Source organism: Siphateles boraxobius, unplaced genomic scaffold (assembly GCF_051911475.1).
Source record: "Siphateles boraxobius isolate OS27281-9 unplaced genomic scaffold, OSU_SipBor_1 47, whole genome shotgun sequence".
Lineage (NCBI taxonomy): Eukaryota > Metazoa > Chordata > Actinopteri > Cypriniformes > Leuciscidae > Siphateles > Siphateles boraxobius.
The window spans coordinates 2,213,776-2,236,059 of record NW_027509108.1 but is presented as its reverse complement, the minus strand read 5'-3'; the positions used below and the strand labels follow the sequence as shown (position 1 = coordinate 2,236,059).

Sequence of the window (22,284 nt, the reverse complement as noted above, 5' to 3'; positions counted from 1 at the left end):
TTGTGGATGAATCCACTGCCCATAAAAAGAGTACAAGATCAGCATTTGTACAAGTTTCACCAGTGTAGTAGAGTAGTTCCTCTTTTTAACTTAGGATGTTTGTCTCATGTATCTCATTATTTATGTGCATAATTATGTGATAGTTGTTTCTGTGTAATGTGTTAATGATTCAGTATGACATTATTAAATTAAATGAGACTGATGGCTTCAACAACACCATTGGCTGTTGAAGTTTAAAAAACAATATTTTTATAGTATAAGGGATATATATATATATATATATATATATATATATATATATATATATATATATATCTTATATATACAAACATTATCCAGCAAAATATCTTCAAGAAAGAGCACAGACATGAAATGAAACTCATCTAGCATCGTGTAATTAAAATTCAACTGGGCTCCAGCCAATAACAGAAAAGTAAAATAAAGGTATATATTTTAAAAAAATATGTGTTTAAGTTCTGCATTTTAGCAAGTTAATCATAATGAGACACACAAATTAAAGATGTCCAGTAGGGCAACAGAAAAAAAAGAGGAAAAAGAGTTTCCTCTTTCTGAATGAAAAACAGGTATTTCCACCACTGGTCATTAATTAACAGTGTTAACCACACAACGTCCTTCACAAAAGTGCTTGTGTTAAAACAGTCAGTCATTTGGTTGCTGTTGAAATGATGAGCTTCAACACGGTAAGACAAACACACTCTTGCTTAAATAAAACTGATGATTATTTCTATAGATGAAGCTCATATAACACATGATGCCTGACATGAGAAATATCTTCTGTTCATCTAATGATCAGTTCATTTACACACATTGATGTTGTGCATTAATAATCTTCAGATGTGCAAAGATCGTATTAACACTAAGAGCTGTTTATGGTGATGGACATACACTGTTTATGAGCATAAAAGTGATGTTTAATGCTGTATTATAGATACATTTTATGCTGATGTCGGTCAGAATGGCTCGTCCTCTTCCACTAATCTTTCTGCTCATGATTCACGGTGAGTCTCTCTTACATTCACATTAAAAAAACTGATTTTATTTACCCCTTTTGAAACAGGAAGTTAGGTTGTAGCACCATATCATCAATTCTATTTGCCATTTTATTGATGAAGATGAACTGAAAGCCACGAAACAAAAAACTGCATTATTTGATAGAGCAGCATGTTGTTCATGGCGGATTTCTTTGCTGTCTTCACACATCTGTTTCTTTGTTCATTTCTGCTTTCTTGCAACACCCTCCTTTAAAGCTGATGAAGAACTTCACACTTATTTCCTTTATTAGATTTTAACTCTTTCCCTGCCAGTGGTTTTTGTAAGTTGCCAGCCACCGTCAGCATTGTGAATGATAAAAAAAAGGCCCAAAAAATACCATTGTACACAGCAAAAACTCCAGTGTTAAATGAACTCTCCAGGGAGTTTATTTGGCTCCAGACTCAAGAGTGTTAAAGTAGGGCTGGGCGATATATCGCACGATATTGTTATGCGCATCTCGTCAGTAAAGCCGGTTCCTTGATTAGTAGTAAATCGCCTTCACCTGCTTTCAGATGGAGCGGCATTTACTACACAGCACAAACTCCAGTGTTAAATTAACACTCAAGAGTGTTAAAGTTAATGAGATAATTAAGTGAATAATTTAGTGATGATTGAGCATTATTGAAGACACCTGATGTTAACAAGCAGAATCACTGAACGAGAAAATCACAAATTGTAAGCCACCGTTATGGCGATAAGTGTTTGCTTTAGTTGTGGTCTTAACCTTTATACATTCACTTTAAATTTGTTTGTCTGCTGTTATTTAATTATAACAATCAAAAGCACAAAGAAATGTGTGATCTGATAGTGTTGGTTGTGTCCTGGCATAATCATGCTGTGATCTAAATATGAAGCTTGTTGAAATAGTTTGGTTTAACTTATTGGCAATAACTTTGTGAATCTAGAGCATATATGAGTATAAGTATGTTTCTTATAATCCAAAATATTTATTAAACATTGTTCTGATCTAAACATTTTCAAATTGATTTTTTTAGAAACACAGACATCAATAATCAGCCTGTGAATCTCAACAATGGTGACAATAATAAAGCATGTTGCAGTGGCTGCCACCAATCACAACTCATTAATGGCTCCCATCATGCATTGCGATATGAACAAATTATGATATGAATTTTCTATGTAATTTACATTTCCTTATTGAATATTCTGCTCGTCACCATTGTTGAGATGCATTGACTGAATCTGGACCTGTGTGTGTGCCTAAAGTAAATTTTTTTTTTTAGAAAACAGCTTTAAAAAAATCCTTTATATTATAGCTAAAACTCTGGATATTTATGCAGAATCACAGTTATGCTGTAACAAACAACATAAATCAAAAACATAAAGTTCAAATTATGATTGTCATAATATAACCAACACCATCAGACCACTTTTTTTCTTTGTTCTTCTGGCAGTTATAACTCAGATAAAGCAGACAAACAAAATCTAAAATTAATAATATAAGGGTCAAGAGACCGACTAAAGCAACCAATGATCGCCATAACGGTGGCTTACGATTTGAGATTTTCTCCTTCAGTGATTCTTCAGCTGTCTTCAATAATGCTCAATCATCACTCAATTAATCACTTAATTATCTCATTAACTTTAACACTCTTGAGTGTGGACTCATATACACTCGCAGGAGTGTTAATTTAACACTGGAGTTTTTGCTGTGTACAAAGAGCCGTAGTTAACTGACAAGCTGAGCCATATCGAATTCATTATCGCTGGCGATACGTCCGCGATATTGATGCGATATGGCTCAGCTTGTCAGTTAACTACGGCTCTTTGTAGTAAATGCCGCTCCATCTGAAAGCAGGTGAAGGCGATTTACTACTAATCAAGGAACCGGCTTTACTGACGAGATGCGCATAACAATATCGTGCGATATATCGCCCAGCCCTATGTTAAAGTATTAAAATATGCTCTAAATGCCGCTCTAAATGCCGCTCCATCTGAAAGCAGGTGAAGGCGATTTACTACTAATCAAGGAACCGGCTTTACTGACGAGATGCGCATAACAATATCGTGCGATATATCGCCCAGCCCTATGTTAAAGTATTAAAATATGAGTGTTAAATTACCACTCAAGATTGTTAAAGTTAATGAGATAATTAAGTGATTCATTGATTGGTGATTGAGCATTATTGAAGACACCTGATGTTAACAAGCAGAATCACTGAAGGAGAAAAAAATTATTTTTTTAAAAGTTATCATTATGGTGATTAGTGTTTGCTTTAGTTGTGCTTTTGACCTTTAAACTATCAAAATTGTATTTCGTCTTGCTGCCACACCTGAGTTATAACAGCCAGATATACAAAGAAAAAATGTGATCAGGTTATGTTTTGACATAATCATCACTTAACCTGAATCATCAAAATCATTCAGAGAGTCTTTAGCACGTCGATTACAGCACTGTGATTCTACAGCAAACAATTATCAGCATTTTCAATATAATCCATAACATTTCTTAAAAGTGGTTCTGATTGAAACACTTTAAAAATACATAGTTTATTTAGACACACTGACATCAATAATCAGCCTGGGAATCTCAACAATGGTGACAATAATAAAGCATGTTGCAGTGCATTCTGGGTGCCACCAATCAAAACTCATTCATGGCTCCCATCATGCACTGCGGTATGAATAAATTGTGATCTGATTTGTCTTAGTAATTTCCTTTTCCTGTTTGAATATTCTTTTTGTCACCATTATTGAGATTAATACACTGATTCTTCATTTATGTATGTGTCTAAAATAATTTTTTTTTTTTTTTTTTATCAGAACAACTTTATGGAAATCTTTTGGATTAAATTGAAAATTCGGGATCTTGTGTTGTAGAATCACTGTGATTATGTAATACCGATATAAATCTAAGTCAGAGATTAGGCTCTAAATGAGTTCAGTGATTCAGGTAAAATAATGATTATGTTCAAATATAACCAAATGAGCCATATAAACTCCCAGGAGAGTTCATTTAACACCGGAGTTTTTGCTGTGTATCTGAGCATGCAATATATCAAAAGAAAGAACAGAGCCCCTGCTTAAAAAAAATAATGCATGAAGCTATAATAAAACTTTTTGTTTAATCAACACTTGAATGTAGGTAAGTTTCATAAAAAAGAGACATTTTGAACAAAAAGCTGAGAAAATCATGTTTCCCCTGTTTCTGCTCCTTTTTCCTTGTGTTTTAATCCAAAAAATGTGTATACCCTCTCTTTGTTTCTGTTCCCCCTACCGTATAACAGTGAAAACACGGAAAGCCGGAAGATTCTTTCAATGGTGGAGAAAGAATTAAAAAGATTAGCCTGTATTTTTTATGTCATGAGCCACGATTTTCATGTAATAAAAGCTTTCACATGCTTTCATTCACTGATCAAAACAACATTTTCAGTATGTGTTTCAGGAGGTTCTAGTGATGATTGGGGTGTGAGTTACAGTCCTTCACACATCTGTGCACTAAAGAACTCAACAGTGATAATGAACTGCACTTATAAATACCCTACTGGATATCAGATCAATAAAACGTTCTGGACCAACGAGCCTACCAGGGGTGATAAGTCTCCAGATCTATTTAAGGACACCAAATACAGTCAGAGGCTTCAGTATCTGGGAGATAAACAGCAGAACTGCACCATCAGACTGAGTCATGTGACACTGAAGGATTCACACATGTACTATTTCAGATTCATCACTGATAAACCTGATGGAAAATGGACTGGTAAACCAGGAGTGACTCTTACTGTCACAGGTGACTTTGGTGAGGTTTATCTCCTCTTCTGTGCATTATGTTGAATAATAATCAGTGTATGACAGCAGCACTAGATATAATGTGTGTGTTGTGTTCAGATCTTCAGGTGGAGTCTCCTGAGAGAGTGACAGAGGAAGATTCAGTCAGTCTGACATGTAAAAGCAGCTGCGCTCTGACTGACAGAGAAACATTCATCTGGTACAGAAACTCACTGAAGATATTAACTGAGATTAAATTCAGTAACAAACTCATCCTCAATCCAGTCAGAAGAGAGGATTCAGGCAGATATAGCTGTGCTGTAGACGGACACACTCACATCTCTCCTGATGTCGAGCTCAATGTCATGTGTGAGTATGACATTTTTTTTTTTTATCTAAGCACAAAAAAAAACAACAACAACCAAAAAACAGATTCAGATCAGGTATTTTAATTCACAAAGCGCTTCCCAGCTAACAGGGAACGTTCTCATAACTTTGGCAAAGTTATGAACAAATCAGTCAAATCCAGTCATAGAGTTTTTCTTCAATGTTATCTAGTATTTAATAATGTTCTTAAATGGTTAACAAAGCATATTTTTTTACTTATACATTGCAGGTTTTTTAAATGCCCTCCTAATGTTGGTAGAAAACATTCTTCGAATTTCCTTTAAATAGTAAGGGTCACTAACTTTCTGTCTAACACACTGCACGATTTTCGTTGTGATTTCTGTGATTGTGGATCCTAATCGCTGGTCCTAAGTCGTACAGTGAGAGAGGTTCAAAGATGGCCATTGTCACGATCTTGCGACCAAAGATAACCTATGATAATTCTCTATACATAATTATATAATAATTGTCAGATATTCAGCATGATCATCTCACAGTGTGTTTGCTGCTACACCCTACATTCACTGACCAGCCATTAAAAATACAACATGAAATCGACCCGACATGCAGGGGTGTGAAGTAACGAATTACAAATACTCACGTTACTGTAATTAAGTCGTTTTTTTCAGAAAGTGTTCTTTTTTGAGTAAAATTGTGTAATTTAACTTTTACTTGAGTACATTTTAAGTGATGTATCGGTACTTTTTCTCCGCTATTTTCCTTCTGTTTGTGGTCGTTACTTGTAACATGCTTGTTTTAATTTTATTTTATTTTTATCCATCAACGTGATTGGATCGAGTAATCGGTCTCGTGACTGTCATCAAATCAAATTACCGGTAAGCATAGAAAACTTTAACCGCCTATTCCTAGTGATGGGAAGTCCAGTTCTTTTCTGTGAACCGGTTCTTTCGGACAGTTCGATTCAATGAACCGGTACAAAAAAAAACGGTTCACCAGTTCTTTTACATCATCACGTAATGACGTCAATTCTATCATCCCAGCGGTTAAAATACATTAAAATAAAGTCATTTGTAATCATAACTTCAGTTAAATAATAGTACTCATCGTCATAATCATCTTGTATAAGTTTCTTACTTTTACGTTTTGCAAACGAACCCTGTAGCCTACAGGCGATGTGCAAACGCAGATGTTTTATATGTCTTAAAGATATAATGTGCATAAATGGTCTTCATCATTTTATTTGTTATTAAATAAACTTACATTTCGCCGAATTCAGCCCCTCATTTAAGTCCTCGGTTCACTCGTCCTGCGTGCTCATGTTCAGCACATCATCAGTTGGCCGAAAGAAAGTTCTGTTTAGAGACGGTGCTATCACGCATGCGCAGTATCTCCAGCTCATCGGTTCTCCGTATCGAACGTGTCCGAAAGAAACAGTTCTCGGTTCTGCACTGGTGATTCAAGAACTGCAACAACCATTTGACTCGAGAACCGTAGCACAGGCCTGTGTGTGCTGAGCAGAGAACTGCTGAAACCTGAATATACAGTCGACAAAACAAAAAAATCGATGCATGTCTCCAGTATGTTTAATACGTTATGTTTTAACGCATTATAAACATTTACTAAGCAGTGCACCATTAAAACCTTGGCAAGAGTTTACATCAAAGATTTATATCAACTAGAAAGTAATGCTAATTTTAGCATTATGCTAAAAAATATTATTTGAGCATAATGATAAATGTTTAGTTTGACAGTTTTACAATCCATTCATTGTGTTTCTAAACTTTAAAATAGTACAGTAATAATAAAGTAATTATGTGATCAACAGGGGTGTGAAGTAACGAATTACAAATACTCACGTTACTGCAATTAAGTAGTTTTTTCAGAAATTTTACTTTTTTGAGTAGTTTAAAAATTGTGTAATTTTACTTTTACCTGAGTACATTTTAAGTGATGTATCGGTACTTTTTCTCCGCTATTTTCCTTCTGTTTGTGGTCGTTACTCATTACATGCTTGTTTTAATTTTATTTAATTTTTATCCATCAACGTGATTGGATCGAATAATCGGTCTCGTGACTGTCATCAAATCAAATTAAGCATAGAAACTTTAACCGCCTGTTCCTGCTGTTACTCGTGACTGCTGTGGAAGTGCATTCTTCACGCATCAATACAATCTTCCTCTTATATGCTAAGGTACATTTCACATTTCTGCTTAATATAATATTTATATAGGCTGGCCTGTCTACAGGGCCTAACATTTGGTCTGAGGTTGGGGGTATTGCGTTACGAGTTCATAATGCGGTGAATTCCCACTCCCATTTACTTCACAATCACATTATAGAGAGACGCGTGTCACGATCTGTGCACCGCCGAGTCTCGCGCTCGCCATGCCGCCAGATTCAGAATCAGTGCACTCTATGAACCATGGCGTTAACTTGAACTGCATTTCTGTCAGTGCGTGAATACAGCTCGTTAATAAATAACGTTTTTTGATTGATCCATTACAACCCGTCTTCATTTGGCAAGTGCACTTGCGCAAAAACATACAACTTTTGTTTTTTGTGTGTGTGGATGCTGCTGATAAAACAGCTTCGCCGAGACTACAAAGAGACATGCATTTGTGTGTGTGTGTGTGTGTGTTTGTTTGTTTCTTTTGTAAAAGTTTCCTGGATATAACTTCCCTATTTAATGCAGAATTTTCCTTACAAATTATATTATCAGCATTACAATGTGAGTAAATGTAGCCGTGTAAACTGTAAGGGATGGTGCCACCCTTCTATAACAATGTGCATTTACGTTCAAATTGTAACATATTTAATACTTAGCATGGAATTAAAGTGTGTAATTAGTGTTAGCTCACTATCTTAGCCTTTTTCAGTGCATTAGGTGAGGTAATCTGATAATATTAGTGATTCTCATTTATCAAAACACTAACATTGGTGCAGTTTTGGAGAGAAATTGGGTATTTTTTTAATCTCTCTATTTAATCCATCTCATGGTGTGTGTGATGCTGAACTATCATATGAGTTTCTAAAGGTTTTTGAATTCTTTCGCCTCATTTTAAATGCTTTTTTAAAAAGATGGATGATAGATATTCTTCAATCTTTCTGACAAAGAACAAAATATAATGTGAATTACAGTATGTGCAATTTTTTAAAATTTATAAATTGTAGTGCACAGTGTTTATTATAAGGGGTAGAATCCGCAGCTCAGTACTCACTACTCACTACTCATGAGTACTTTTAAATAAGCTACTTTTTTACTCTTACTCAAGTAGTTTTTTGGACAAGTACTTTTTACTCTACTCACACTAGATTTTTTGGAATGTAATGGTACTTTTACTTGAGTATGTTTTTGCAGTACTCTTTCCACCACTGCCGACATGGCACTAAAATTGCTAACCTCAAGCTTTTCCCTTCCTCTTTCGCGACTTCCTCTTTTTTCAGCAAACATAAAAACTACAACTGCCAAAGTATGATTCATCATTGTCTTCAGATGCTGATGAAGTTTTATTCTTCTGTAGAAACTTGCATCGTAGCCTACGAGTCAATAGGTGTCATCATTGTACAGTCTACATACATGTCGTATCCAAGTTTAATAGATCAATGTTGCACAGTGTGATTTGTAATGATATTATAGGATGGCTAAAGTCGTTCATTCTGAACCAGGATTTAAACAAGGTTAAAGTTGGATGGTATACAGTAAAATCCCCTGTGTTTTATTATTTTTATTAACAGCGCTCAGGGTGAGCATTAGTATTGACACCTGATGTTAATGATTAAAATCGCTGAAGGAAAGAGAAACTAACATTTGAAGTGGTCAGTGTTTCCATTAGATGGGCTCTTTACCCTTGATAGTTTTATCTTGCTGCTTTAACAGTGTGTTCAGAAAACACTTTCAGATCAAATGATGTTAAATACTAGCCTAGAAATCTAGACGCACCCTAGCGGAAGCAAAACATATTTTGCAGCAAAGTGTGGTCTAGCAACTCTCCGTTGGCAATAGAGCTGGAAAAACCAAACTCTGGTCAGGCCAATCACATCGTGTATAGAGTTGGTGGGCAGGCTTAACATAATGACGGCAGAGTTGTGACGGTTACGCGTGATTTCCATAGGTGATCTGCTACTTCAAAACAAAGAAGATGCTGCTGGCGAACAGCGGTCTTTCGAATCAGCTTTGGCCGCGACTGGATGACTTGGAGTTAAGAGAACGTCACTTAAGTCATTCTTAAAAAAAGGAAGATGTGTTCGGAGTTTTGACGACGGGATACGGCAAAAGTATTACATAGGCTTTTATTACATAGGCCTATCAACTATCCGCTGGTGGGAAAACGCATGGGACTCACTCAGCCACAGCCGTCTGTTGCTCTAGTTGGTTGTAGCGCTGTCCTATTGCGTGCAGAGGACAACTGTTTATCCCGCCCCTCGGATTGAGGTAGGCCAATTGTGAGTTCCCAGACCTAACATCTTGATAGGTCTGGCTTGCCAGGCTAGTTAAATACATATTTATGGTGAGATCATCATGAATTGGCTTACCTTCCCTTATTGCATCTGAAGAATAATCATTGATCAGGACTTGTATCCTTAATACATTTAAATAATCAGCATATAAAATTCAACAATGGTAAGATGCCCCAGTGCATGATGAGTTCATACAGAACTCATTTATGGCTCCCAGCATGCATTGCGGCACAAATAAATTATGCAGCAGAATAATTTTATTTGTTGATTGTCACCATTGTTGATGTTTGCATGATGAGTGTTGATGTGTGTCTGAAAGCCCGGATAATGCTTACATATAAATATTTTAGCTCATGAAATTATCTTTGTTCACCTTATTGTGTTTATGTATTGTAGTTCTCATATTTCATCAATCAACTATAAATCATAAACAATCTCCTTCAACTGATCTATTTTCTTTACAACATACAAGTGTTTTAGTTAAAAGACACCTGCAGTTGCTGAAAGAGAACTAAATTAACAGAAGTCAAGGATCAAGAGCACAACTAAATCTAACACCGATCACCATAATGGGGACTTCAAACTATTAGTTTAAATTAAACACCAACATCTAAACCTTTGTTAATTATCCATAAGAACTTCTGTAGATGTCTGACAGAAATAAAGTCAGTCTGGTTAGTAATAAGTGAAGCTGGTAATGCTGTTTGTGGAGTTGTTTAATCCTCCTCTGCTGAAATCTTCAGATTTAATGTCTTCTTTTCTCTTCAGTTGATTTCATCTAAGGCTGTGTGTGTCTGAAGTCAGTTGTAGTTCTTGTGTTTCTCTTTTCTTCAGTGTTTCTGCTTGTTAACAGCAGTTGTTCATCACTAATGCTCAATCATCACTTGACTTGTTAATTTAACTCTGGGGGTTTTGTTGTGTTGTTCAGGGGTGTTTGATTGGGGTTGGAGACTACTATATAACTGCTGCTATATAACTTAAATATATGTAACAGTAGCTGCTGTCTTTAGCATATTTGTTAGCACAAGCGCCTATCGCTGACGCTGGATCAAAACAATGCGAGAAGAATCAGTCACACATAAATAAATGCTGAATTTTCTGTAAATACTACCTGACATCTGTGGATCTTGAATCCTGTTATCTCAGTCCATCTGCTGAAATAATGAGTCAGTGATCTCAAATTTACTTTTTTTTTTTAATGTTTTTGTATATTTCTGTTAGATCCTCCAAAGAACGTCTCAGTGTCCATCAGTCCGTCTGGTGTAATAGTGGAGGGAGATTCAGTGACTCTGAAATGCATCAGTGACTCAAACCCTCCTGCAGAAATCAGCTGGTTTAAAGGAGGAACGATTGTAGGATCTGGAAGAATCTACAACATCTCAAAGATCAGCTCTGATGACAGTGGAGAATACAAGTGCAAGTCCATCAATAAACATGGAGAGAAATACTCTGATGCTGTGACTTTAAACGTCATGTGTGAGTTAATGATCACCTGCATATTGTTCACATCCAAATTCATCATTTTCTAATATTCGTTGAATTTTAATTGTTGTCTTTAGACCGTCCCAGGAACGTCTCAGTGTTGATAAATGGATCTGGTGTAATAGTGGAGGGAGATTCAGTGACTCTGAAGTGCATCAGTGACTCAAACCCTCCTGCTCTGAACTTCAGCTGGTTTAAGGAGGATGAAACCTCAGCTGTTGGATCTGGACAGAGTTTCAGTGCACTACAGAGTGGACGCTTCTACTGTCAGGCTCACAATCAACATGGATCTCAGAGATCAGATGCTGTAACTGTCACAGGTGAAGCTTTTATTAACACACTCCTGTATCTTCACATCATTCATCAGTTTGGAGAGTTAATGATGATCTTCCTCTTTCAGTTCATCATGTTGCTGGTAGGAATGTGATTGTGATCACAGCGTTATCTGGAGGATTATTCATCATCATCATCATCTTCATCATCATCTTCATACTGCTTATACTGTGAGTTCAATAAAAAAACATCAGTGATTGTACAAGTTCAGTTTTTGTCTGATGTAGAATAAAATGGCTAATTTGTGTTTTATTAGTAATCTTCACAAAAAATAATTATATTTTGTTCATGTCTGTGATTATAACAGAAAGAAACAAAGAAATGTTAAAGCTGAAGATCTCACAGTGAAAGAGGTAAATCATCCAAACAAAACTTGACTTTACAGAAGCAGAAAATCAGTCCATCAGCCGTTATCTGAGTTTCAGACTGTAACGGACTGATGGCAAACTAACATTATCAAAGACTTTATTAACACAATCCAATAAACTTTTATAAACTGACATTTTGCACTCTTAAGACCAATGCATATCAAATTCTATGTGAAGCGTCCTCATGTGGTGTGACTCATGAAGAATAAAAAATATTTTTCCATGGTTTAATTCTAATTTCCGATATATCTGCGATATTTTGATGTAGATTATTTGTCTAATCATTTGATAATCATTAGCATTTACATCAGTAGTCTATGGGTCCTATCTTGCACCCAGCGCAATTGACTTTGTACACTGACGCATGTATCATTCGTATTTTGCACCCGCGCAAAGCGGACTTTTCCCTCCACAGACGCACGCCGGCAAACTAGGGAATGAACTTGTGCTCCCTGGGGGGTTCGGCGCAAAAAAGGAGGCGTGTTCCGGCGCAAACAATCCCAGGTGCTATTTTGCAGTTCCAGAAAACAATTGCGCCACTGACCAGAAAAAACCTAGTCTAAAGTCAGTGGCGCGTTGCGCATACATCAGGGTTCCCGCGGATCCTTAAAAAGTCTTAAAAAGTCTTAAATTAGATTTTTCAAATTTAAGGCCATAAAAAGTCTTATAAAGTCTTATTTTTACTTATGAAAGGTCTTAAATTTTAGATGACACTTCGACTTAGACATATCTAAATGTTTTCCAAATTAAAACTATCTAATTAGCGTAGTATTATTTTTTATTATTCTATCTTTGTGGATTTGCTTGTTCACGTGACAATTCGCATCACATTCGCGGCCGGCAGAATAACGTCTGTCTCCTGCACGCGAGAGAGGAGAGAAGAAAGTTGGCAAATGTCAGTTCAGTAGTAAGTTCATTCTTTGTGCGTAGGGGTGTGCGATGTGTATTGTCTACTATGATATTGTAATCATTGTTTTAACGATGTACGAGGCACTGTGAGCTGACATCGCATTTGTCTCTCGTGCTTTCACTGCGTGATGTGTCAGTGCAGTTATAGGTAGGCCTATGTCCCCAAATTAGTTTTTGTCTTATATTTATATTATGTTCTTATATTAGAATATCACATCAGTAAGAGTGCCGTTTTCCCGTGCACAAGTGTGATATTTTGTTATACAATAGTTAAATTAAAAATAAATTAACATTGTGAGTTACTTTTTAGACACCATATTGACAATATTATTTGTTTTCCCTTTATTTCGCTGACGAGAATTTCAAAATGAAACCATAGCAGAGTCTAATGCAACAGACACCGATGATTTCTTGACTGAAATCCAAGTTTTAAACGAGTCATTTTAACGATTCAATGAACAATCACTTGTTTCTTCTCCCGAAAGAATCAGCCGTTTGAACAAATCGGTTGAATGAATGAATGACTCCCTCAACTCGCTTACGGTATTAAGACAGTGACTTGCTGCCGCCTACTGGCGGTTTTAGTTTCATATTTAAAGTACCCTTTAATTAAAACGTTAAAATTAGAAATCATTTCATATTTAAATATTGAATATGGATTTTTTTTAAACTATCTCATAGCTTTATTTATGCAATTGTAAATGGAGTGTAAATATTAATGCCTCTTCTGATGCTGCTTCTGTGTCACCTCTGAACTGCAAAGATGGATTTTGATTGAATGATTTAATTTGACTGGTAACGGTGGTACTGTATAATTATTGTGTAATTAAGTATTATTGTATAATTACTGTATAATTTAATTTGAATAATTTGAATGTTAGTATTTGACATAAAAGGTGATGCAGAACTCTAAATAAGTTTAGAAAAAATGTCCATATATAGGTGAAAATGCCCCTGGAAATCAATTTAAGGTGGCAAATATTGCACGTTAATTAATCATTTCTGTCACTGTTGTGAACTGACCACTGCATAGAATATGAAAAATATGAATATCTTCGTGAGTCTGCTGTCAACAACAGGCCTAAACCAGCCATTGCACCAGCACAAAAACACAATCAGTTAAATATCATCTAATTATTATCAACAAAACGTTTAAAATATCGAGATATATTTTAGTCAATATTGCACACCCCTAATGTACGGTCTTAATTTTGATTTCTTCAAGTCTTAAAAAGGTCTTAAAAAGCCTTAAATTTGACTTTAAAAAGTGTGCAGGAACCCTGTACATTCAGAAGCTATTTTAAGTGCGCATGCTTGGCCATAATACAGAGTGTGAACAACGCGCATACACTGTAGATGATTCTCTCATCTACACAGATGCATTTTCCTTTTTGCAAATGATACATTATTATAAGGAAAAATATTAAAACACGAGGGAAATCATTGTTGTGTCCATGACGATGGGAAAAATAGGCATAAAGCTTACACATTTACCCAAATTATTAAATGCATGTTTAACCGAAGCTAATTTGGGTGGGTTTGTCCCATCTCCAATGTCACTTCTTTTTCTTTTATGGCCCTGATCTCGATCTCCTCGGCTGTGAACCGATTCTGAACCGCGCCTGGTAAATGCACCGTTATAATAGTATTGCGCCATGGAACAAGCGCACCTCGTACATCATGCTCTTAAAGGGAATGTGATTTGACGCTCTTATTGGTTTGTTTTCCGTTACGCCCAAACCACACCTATGAATAATGAAGCTACTTCAGACCAACCCCTTTTAGATTTGCGTCGAGCGCAAGAGTCATTTATCCCGCCAGATAAATAGCAACATAGCGCCGAGATCCGCCCTCAAAGTTACTTGCGCTTTGCGCTTGACACTTGCGTTTCAGATCGTTAAAATAGGGCCCTATGTCACATAAAATACTGATTCTGTCATTTTCTTCTGCTGTACAATTATATGTCTGTATGTTACATAACTACATTGTTGTGATTTGATCTGATCTGCCACTTGATCTAAAAAGCTTGAAACTGCTCTAGACTGTGAATCTACACTTTAGATCAAACTGATTTACATGTCTTGATAATAATTACAAATGTTCCTGTATTTCAGAATGATCTCTATTCTGATGCATCACGGAAAGTTTCAGTCCATGATAAGCCTCTTTCTGAACCGGATTCAGTCGGTGACGGTCTATATGCCAGTGTGAAACCCAAAAATTCCAGAGGAAAAACTCCTGAATCCAGAGATACTGAGGAGATCCTGTATGCAACTGTCCAACGTCACAGAAAGACAGAGACGAAGGGAGCAGAGGAGAATGAAAGTCAATATGATGATAAAAGAGTTCATCAGCCTGATGCTGCAGTGAGGTGAGAAAAAACAACTTAACCAGTACCAACTTAACCAGTACCATCTTAACCAGGTTAACCATCACCAACTTAACCAGCACTGTCTTAACCAGCACCAGCACTATCTTAACCAGCACCAACTTAACCAGCTCTATCTTATCCAGAACTAGTTTAAACATTACCAGCTTAACCATTCCCAACTTAACCAGGAATATCTTAACCAGCACTAGTTTAAACAGTACCAGCTTAACCAACACTGACTAAGGCCTTGTCCACACGGACACGGGTATTTTTGTAACCAGAGTTTTACCTCCTGCGTTTAAAAAAAAAATCCCGTCCACACATGCTCGGTTTAAAAAAAATCTCCGTCTATGTAACCCCTCTGATTCTTTTACTGATTCCCCCAGAAAGGACCACACGAAGACAGAATGCTGAGTTCACTCAAGCAGCGCATTTACTGGAGCTGGAGATACATGAGGAAACACCAAAACAGGCATGAATTGTTAGTCCCTCGGTCACAAAACTGCCATTTACCTCGACTGTAACGTGCAGGCAGGAATTAAGCGGAGAGAGAATCCAAATGCAAACATTATTTTAATGAAACCGGTAATCCAGGGCGAATAACAGAACAAGGAACTCAGGACAAGAACAAGGAGCTCAGGAACAGCTACAAGCAACAACGACTGACAAACCACAAATTGAAACACAGAGGTATAAATACACAAGCAGACAGGCTAAACAAGATAACAAGGGGGCGTGGTAATCCGAGACATCTGGGGAGACTAATAAACGTGAAGATCACGTGAACAGGCGTGGAGATCAGGCTGAACAGACATGACATGAAGATCAGGCATAACGTGAAGATCAGGCTGAACAGGCATGATGTGAAGATCAGGCGAATCAGGTGTGACGTGAAGAGACTCAGGCTTGGCAGGCATGATGTGGAGATCAGGCGAATCAGGCGTGATGCGAAGAGACTCAGGCTTGGCAGGCATGATGTGGAGATCAGGCGAATCAGGCATGACGCGAAGAGACTCAGACTTGGCAGGCATGATGTGGAGATCAGGCGAATCAGGCATGAAGCGAAGAGACTCAGACTTGGCAGGCATGACGTGAAGAGACTCAGACTTGGCAGGCATGACGACAGCCATCCTGGGAATAAGAATCAGACGGAGCCGCTTACTTTGCCGGAGATTACCCTTTAATGCTGCTGGATTAATCACTGGTCGTCGTTCTGTAACGTACAGGCAGGAATTAAGTGGAGAGAGAATCCAAATGCAAACACTATTTTAATGAAACAGGTAATCCAGGGCGAATAACAGAACAAGGAACTCAGGACATGAACAAGGAACTCAGGAACAGCTACAAGCAACAATGACTGACAATCCACAATTGAAACACAGAGGTATAAATACACAAGCAGACAGGCTAAACAATATAACAAGGGGGCGTGGTAATTCAAGACACCTGGGGAGACTAATAAACAAGACAAGGAACACCTGTGGACACTGAGGAAACAATTAACAAATGACAAGACACATGGCAGGATCACATGATAAACAGGGAATCAAGTGACAGACAAGAACAAGGAACAAGACACAAAACACTAAACACAAAACCCACACCGTGACTGCTCGGCTGGAACTGCTAATTTAACACTCAATAAATGACTTTGACATGATTATGAACTCTTTTTTCATATGCTTTCGTGAACACAAAAAACATAACATTATACAAACAATAATACATCCTACCTGGAGATACATGAGGAAACACCAAAACAGGCATGAATTGTTAGTCCCTCGGTCACAAAACCGTTGAAAATCATATATAAATATAATCAAAAGAATATACAGAAAGGAAAGAATGATGACAGATTCCATATACATGTGACATATAACACATGAAACCCAATTATTTGTCACTGGTGATATTTATCACTCCAACTTGAAATAAAAGAATCTTAAACACATTTCTAGAGATATATTTGACTTTTAAGGAAAATAAAACCTCTACTTAGATGTATTCAATACACATTAACATTAAACAATGAAATTGCTTTATAGCTAAAACAGGCATTTTGGCACAATTCATCATGAATTTCTTTTCCCTGTTACATTTACATGAAAACGCAAAAACACGCTATCAAGCGCTGTCAAGAGAGGATAACGGCACACAATCTGACGTCAAACACAGCAGATAACGGCGCACACTCTGACGTCGCAAGGCAAAACCCCCGGTTTTACTGTCTACACGACAACACTGTAACCAGCATTTCTCAAAATCCTCACCCTGGCAGGGGTTTTCAAAAATGTTCGGGTACAGTGACCTGATACTGCATTTCGGTGTGGACGAACGGCCGAACCGCGTAAAAAAATGTCACGGTTATAAAAATACCTGTGTCCGTGTGGACAAGGCCTTAACCAGCACTATCTTAACCAGAGGTTTATAGTCCAGGGGTCAGAAAGTAGAAGTCCTGCCATATGTTTATTCCAACCATGAACTCAGTCAGCTGATTTCTATTTCCTGGCTGAAAAACTGCTAATTACCAAATCCAGATGATTGGAACAAAATTCTGAGGAGGACTTTTACTTTCTGAACCGGGACAAACAGCATTATCAGATTCACTTATTACTAACCAGAGTGACTTTATTTCTGTCAGACGAAGCTGGTAATACTGTTTGTGGAGTTGTTTATTCCTCCTCTGCTGAGATCTTCAGAGATTTAATGTCTTTTCTCTTCAGTTGATTTCATCTAAGGCTGCGTCTGAAGTCAGTTGTAGTTCTTGTGCTTCTGCTCGTCTCTTCTTCTCTTCTCTTCTTTCCTTCAGTGATTCTGCTTGTTAACAGGATTATTAAGGCTGAAATGACTCCATATTTAATATACACATATTTTGTGGCTCAGATAAGGTCCAGTTCTGGTTTATTCATTTACTCTTGGCTGACATGTGGCATTGCTATGCAGAGGTGTAAAGTCCAGGTTCAGAAAGTAAAAGTCCTCCTCAGTATTTTGTTCCAATCACCTGGATTTGCTAATTAGCAGTTTTTCAGACAGGAGACAGAAATCAGCTGAAATTAACTATCAATCAGTTCATGGGTGGAATAAACATATGGAAGGAATTCTACTTTCTGACCCCTCGACTATACACCTCTGATCTTAGTTTAACCCAGGGGTAGGCAAGTTCAGTCCTAGAGAGCCGCTGTCCTGCAGAATTTAGTTCCAACCCTAATCAAACACACCTGAACAAGCCAATCAATGTCTTCAGGATTACTAAGGCTATAGGCAGATGAGGATGTTTTTTCAGTGTTGGAGCCAAACTCTGCAGGACAGCGGCTCTCCAGGACCGAACTTACCTACCCCCGGTTTAACCAGTTTAACCAGCATAATCTGATCTGTAACATCATTGTTGTCCTGTTTGTATGTTTTTAGGCGATCAGATGTACAAACTGTGGAAGAGCCTTCAATAATCTACAGCAGCGTTAAATGAGTGATAGAGCATTATGTTGTATTATGTATGAATGTGGGTGGTATAATGCCGTTTTCACAAGAGGTAAAATAATTATTTGATGTCCTCAGAGTGTGTATGTGAAGTTGTAGCTCAAAATATCCCACAGATATTTTTATATAGCATTTAAAATTTTCCATTTTTGAGGTTGCAAAAACGCACCATTTTGTGTCTGTTCCTTTAAATGCAAATGAGCTGCTGCTCCCAGCACAGAGCCTTTTATGTTCAAACCTGATTCAGACAATGATGGAGAGACTCAACAAAATGTAACAACATGTAGAATGCAACAGGACGTTTCTGAATGGTTAGTTTCTTCATTTATTTATTTTTGGACAGGGACAATGTAAAATATACAATAACCTTAGAAAGGAGAGATGCATTATACCAGGTTGTAGCACTTGTGCTAATATATTATATTCATATATTAATTTAGATTTTTTAAATCAAAAAAAGAATCAGCATATGAATCTCAACAATGGTGTCATGCTTCATGCCGTAATCCATCCTGGTTTTATACTATAGTGGCTCCCAACATGCATTGTGGCATGAAAGATGTCACCATTATTGAGATTCATATGCTGATTCTTGATGTTTGTATGTGTTTCTAAAAAATCAGTCTTGAAAATATTTGACAAATCTAAAATCAGAATGTCTGATCTGTGGTAAGAAATTATTGTTTGTGAATATAATTTATTGATAAAAAAAATGGTCTCTTTTGATCAGTGGTATGATTTGGGAATTACAGCACTGAAAGTTGTTTCCACTGTTAATGTTTTGTTTCTGGCTTTCTTTGCATAAATATGTGTTTTAGTAAATACTGATACAAACTCACATGTAAAAGTCAAGTCAAACTGCCCAACACTAATCACCATAATGGTAACCAAACATTTTCACTAAAACATCGACATCTAAACCTCTGTTAATTCTCAAAAACACTTCTGCTGAGATCTTGAGAGATTTATTGGTTCTTTTATTTCCAGTTGATTTCAGGCTGTTATAGTTGTTGTGTTTAATTTTCTGAGTGGAAACATGATGTCGAAGCAACATCACATTGATCTTGATAATCTATAAACCGTGTTCCGGGGGCGGGGTTTATGTAAGTTTTAGGGTTGGTGACGTCACTAACCTGGGAAGAATGTCCTGTAGTCCCTACCAGCCGTTTGTTGAAGTCCTTAAAAAGCCATTTCTTTAAAAGCAAATATCTCCCTTTGCTTTCAACTTTGAGCTTCGTAACTTTGCAGATATAGTTTATGCACAAACAGCAACATTACACACTTACTAAAGTTAAACAATTGAAATCATAATCAAACACCCCTTTAAAACTACTGCTAATGCTTTAATAAACCTGATTAGTTATTAACTTCATGCAGTTAAAGGCTGTAGTGTCTTTACTGGTTATACAGGACTGAAGGGTCCTCTAGTGGTTGATGTGTGAATTGAGACAAACACAGATTCAGGAAATGCAACTTATTTTCTCTCCCAAAAACTGTCCGTTCCTTACTCTGGACAGATCTTATTTTCATATTCAGTGTGTGCTTTAATTGTTGTATTTGAAATGAAACTTTAAGACTGTATTGCTACTTTGAAGTGATTTGTATTTCACCTTGAAATACGTTTGATATTTCTTTCTGACAATAACAATTACATTGTGTAAGCAGTGTATTCAAGGTGCAATTTTACTTACACTGAACATTAAATACATTTGTTGTTGCAAATATTTATGAATACTAAGATTGTTTAAAATAACATATTTTTAATGTTTCATCACGAACATCCTTATTTTTTACTGACCCATGAATAGAATATACTTGAATAAACCAATTCATACTTGATTAAATCAATACGGCAACAATAACACATATGTATTACCAATGTATTATAAACCAGTGTGTTTTTCATTCAATCATAAATTAAACCATATTCACACAGCACATATACAGTGTGTATTATTTCTTGAATGACATTTATTTTTTTCTTCCCCAACACACATTTCCCATCATCCTTGGCTTTTCTCCTGTTAGATGAGCTCATATTGCAGATGGTGTGGTGTGTTCAGTCAGTTCAGGTGATTAAACACTTTCTATCTCGGTTCTTCACTGAGGACGGGTCCAGGGCCGCACGAATGGCTTCATCAAACACAGTCTTAAGGCCCATCTGTGTTAATGCTGAGCACTCCAGGTATTTCACAGCTCCTATTTCTTTAGCCATAGCCAAACCTTGTTTGTATGTGATGGGAGTTTGTTTCTTCTCTTTCAGCTCTTCAATGGTGTCCTTGTCGTCTCTCAGATCAAGTTTAGTCCCCACTAGAATGAAGGCAGTGTTGGGGCAATGATGTCTGATTTCTGGATGCCACTTTACACGGACGTTCTCAAACGATGCAGGATCCACAAGAGAGAAGCAGATCAAGAACACATCAGTATGAGGGTAGGAAAGTGGTCGAAGCCTGTCGTAATCCTCTTGTCCTGATGTATCCGACAGTCCCAGATTCACTGGACTCCCATCAACCATTACATTTACAGAATATCTGTCAAACACAGTGCAGTCCTCACTCGGATAATTACCAGTGGTGTAGCTAATCAGAAGTTTTGTTTTATCCACAGCCCAGTCCCCGACAATCACACACTTTATGGTCTGCATCTGTGTTCACTTCACACGCTGTCCTGTTAGCCCTCAGCTTTATCTAGGAATGAATCAATAAAAGCTGCTCCGACCAGGATAATCCACCTTCAAAAATTCACAGAAAAGAAGTGTGGAGTCAATAAAAGTGAAACTAAAATTTCAAACTCGACAAAGTAAAGTTAGCTGGTCGACTGAATTTAAACACGTGTGCTGCTGCTCTAGTCTGTTAGGTTTAGGAAGAAAAGAGAGAGACGAACCAGAGAAACGAAAGGGCTTTATTTAAAGTCAGAACAAAAAAAATAAAGAGAAACATAAACTACCCGTGAGGCAAAAAAACAATCCAGGGTTGGCGGTGATGGGAATGGGGTGAGGCAAGCCAGGCAAGACACGACAGATACCTAGGAAAACATCCACAGCAAACACATTGGGAAAAAAGGAAGAAAACGGGGGAGAGGAGGTGGGGCAAATGGACTAATAATCAGATAACAGGCAGGTTAGGCCAAGATGAGAAACAGATCACATTATCAGAGTCCTCCTCAGTATTTTGTTCCGATCACCTGGATTTGCTAATTAGCAGTTTTTCAGCCAGGAGACAGAAATCAGCTGAAATCAACTGTCAATCAGTTGGGTGGAATAAACATATGGCAGGACTTTCATTCTGACCCCTGGACTATACACCTCTGCATATTAATCACATATTTCTAAGACCTCCAGGCACACAATCTACTTGCCTTATGTTGTCTGTTTAATAGTATTTTTTTAGCAAGTTAAATGCCTTTTAGTATAATTGTAAAAAACAACCACCTTCAGGTCATGATGATATTCAATCATTTTTTATTGAAAAAAGCATATTTTTATCACTCAGGGAAAGCAGGAAAAAAATTCTTAATTCTTTTTTTTTTTTCAGTGTTCTCACAATCCTGTTTCTTTGGCACATTATAAAAGCTAAAGAGTTTTTCCTACTCATGTATACTTTTTTAACACAGCTTTAAATGCATTATTCTTACTGATTTAACTACATTATTTTATGATGTTATAATACAATATCTGTGGAAACACTAAGTGGGCTTTAACACTGGACTGGTTTGCTGCGGTCCGACCCCGAGCGTGTTTGTTCCCGGCGCCCCCCG

At 37.0% G+C, this 22,284-nt stretch overlaps 1 protein-coding gene and 1 pseudogene across 1 annotated transcript; one reads left to right on the top strand and one right to left on the bottom strand.

Moving 5' to 3' along the window:
- Window positions 1-958: 958 nt before the first annotated feature.
- Window positions 959-15,529, top strand: LOC143710490 (B-cell receptor CD22-like). The gene is made up of 8 exons (XM_077201435.1): window positions 959-1,019; window positions 4,460-4,804; window positions 4,903-5,151; window positions 10,810-11,064; window positions 11,148-11,390; window positions 11,471-11,573; window positions 14,908-15,051; window positions 15,442-15,529. Exons 1-8 carry the CDS (start codon window positions 959-961, stop codon window positions 15,527-15,529), a joined length of 1,488 nt encoding a protein of 495 aa, XP_077057550.1.
- A 5,067-nt stretch (window positions 15,530-20,596) lies between these two features.
- Window positions 20,597-21,172, bottom strand: LOC143710456 (ras-related C3 botulinum toxin substrate 1 pseudogene; annotated as a pseudogene).
- Window positions 21,173-22,284: the final 1,112 nt, after the last annotated feature.

Coding starts and splice junctions, on each gene's coding strand:
- LOC143710490 (XM_077201435.1), top strand. CDS start 959: ATGCTGATGTCGGTCAGAATGGCTCGTCCTCTTCCACTAATCTTTCTG. Junction 11,391..11,470: donor AGATGCTGTAACTGTCACAG/GTGAAGCTTTTA, acceptor TTCCTCTTTCAG/TTCATCATGTTGCTGGTAGG. Junction 11,574..14,907: donor ATCTTCATACTGCTTATACT/GTGAGTTCAATA, acceptor CAAAAATTCCAG/AGGAAAAACTCCTGAATCCA.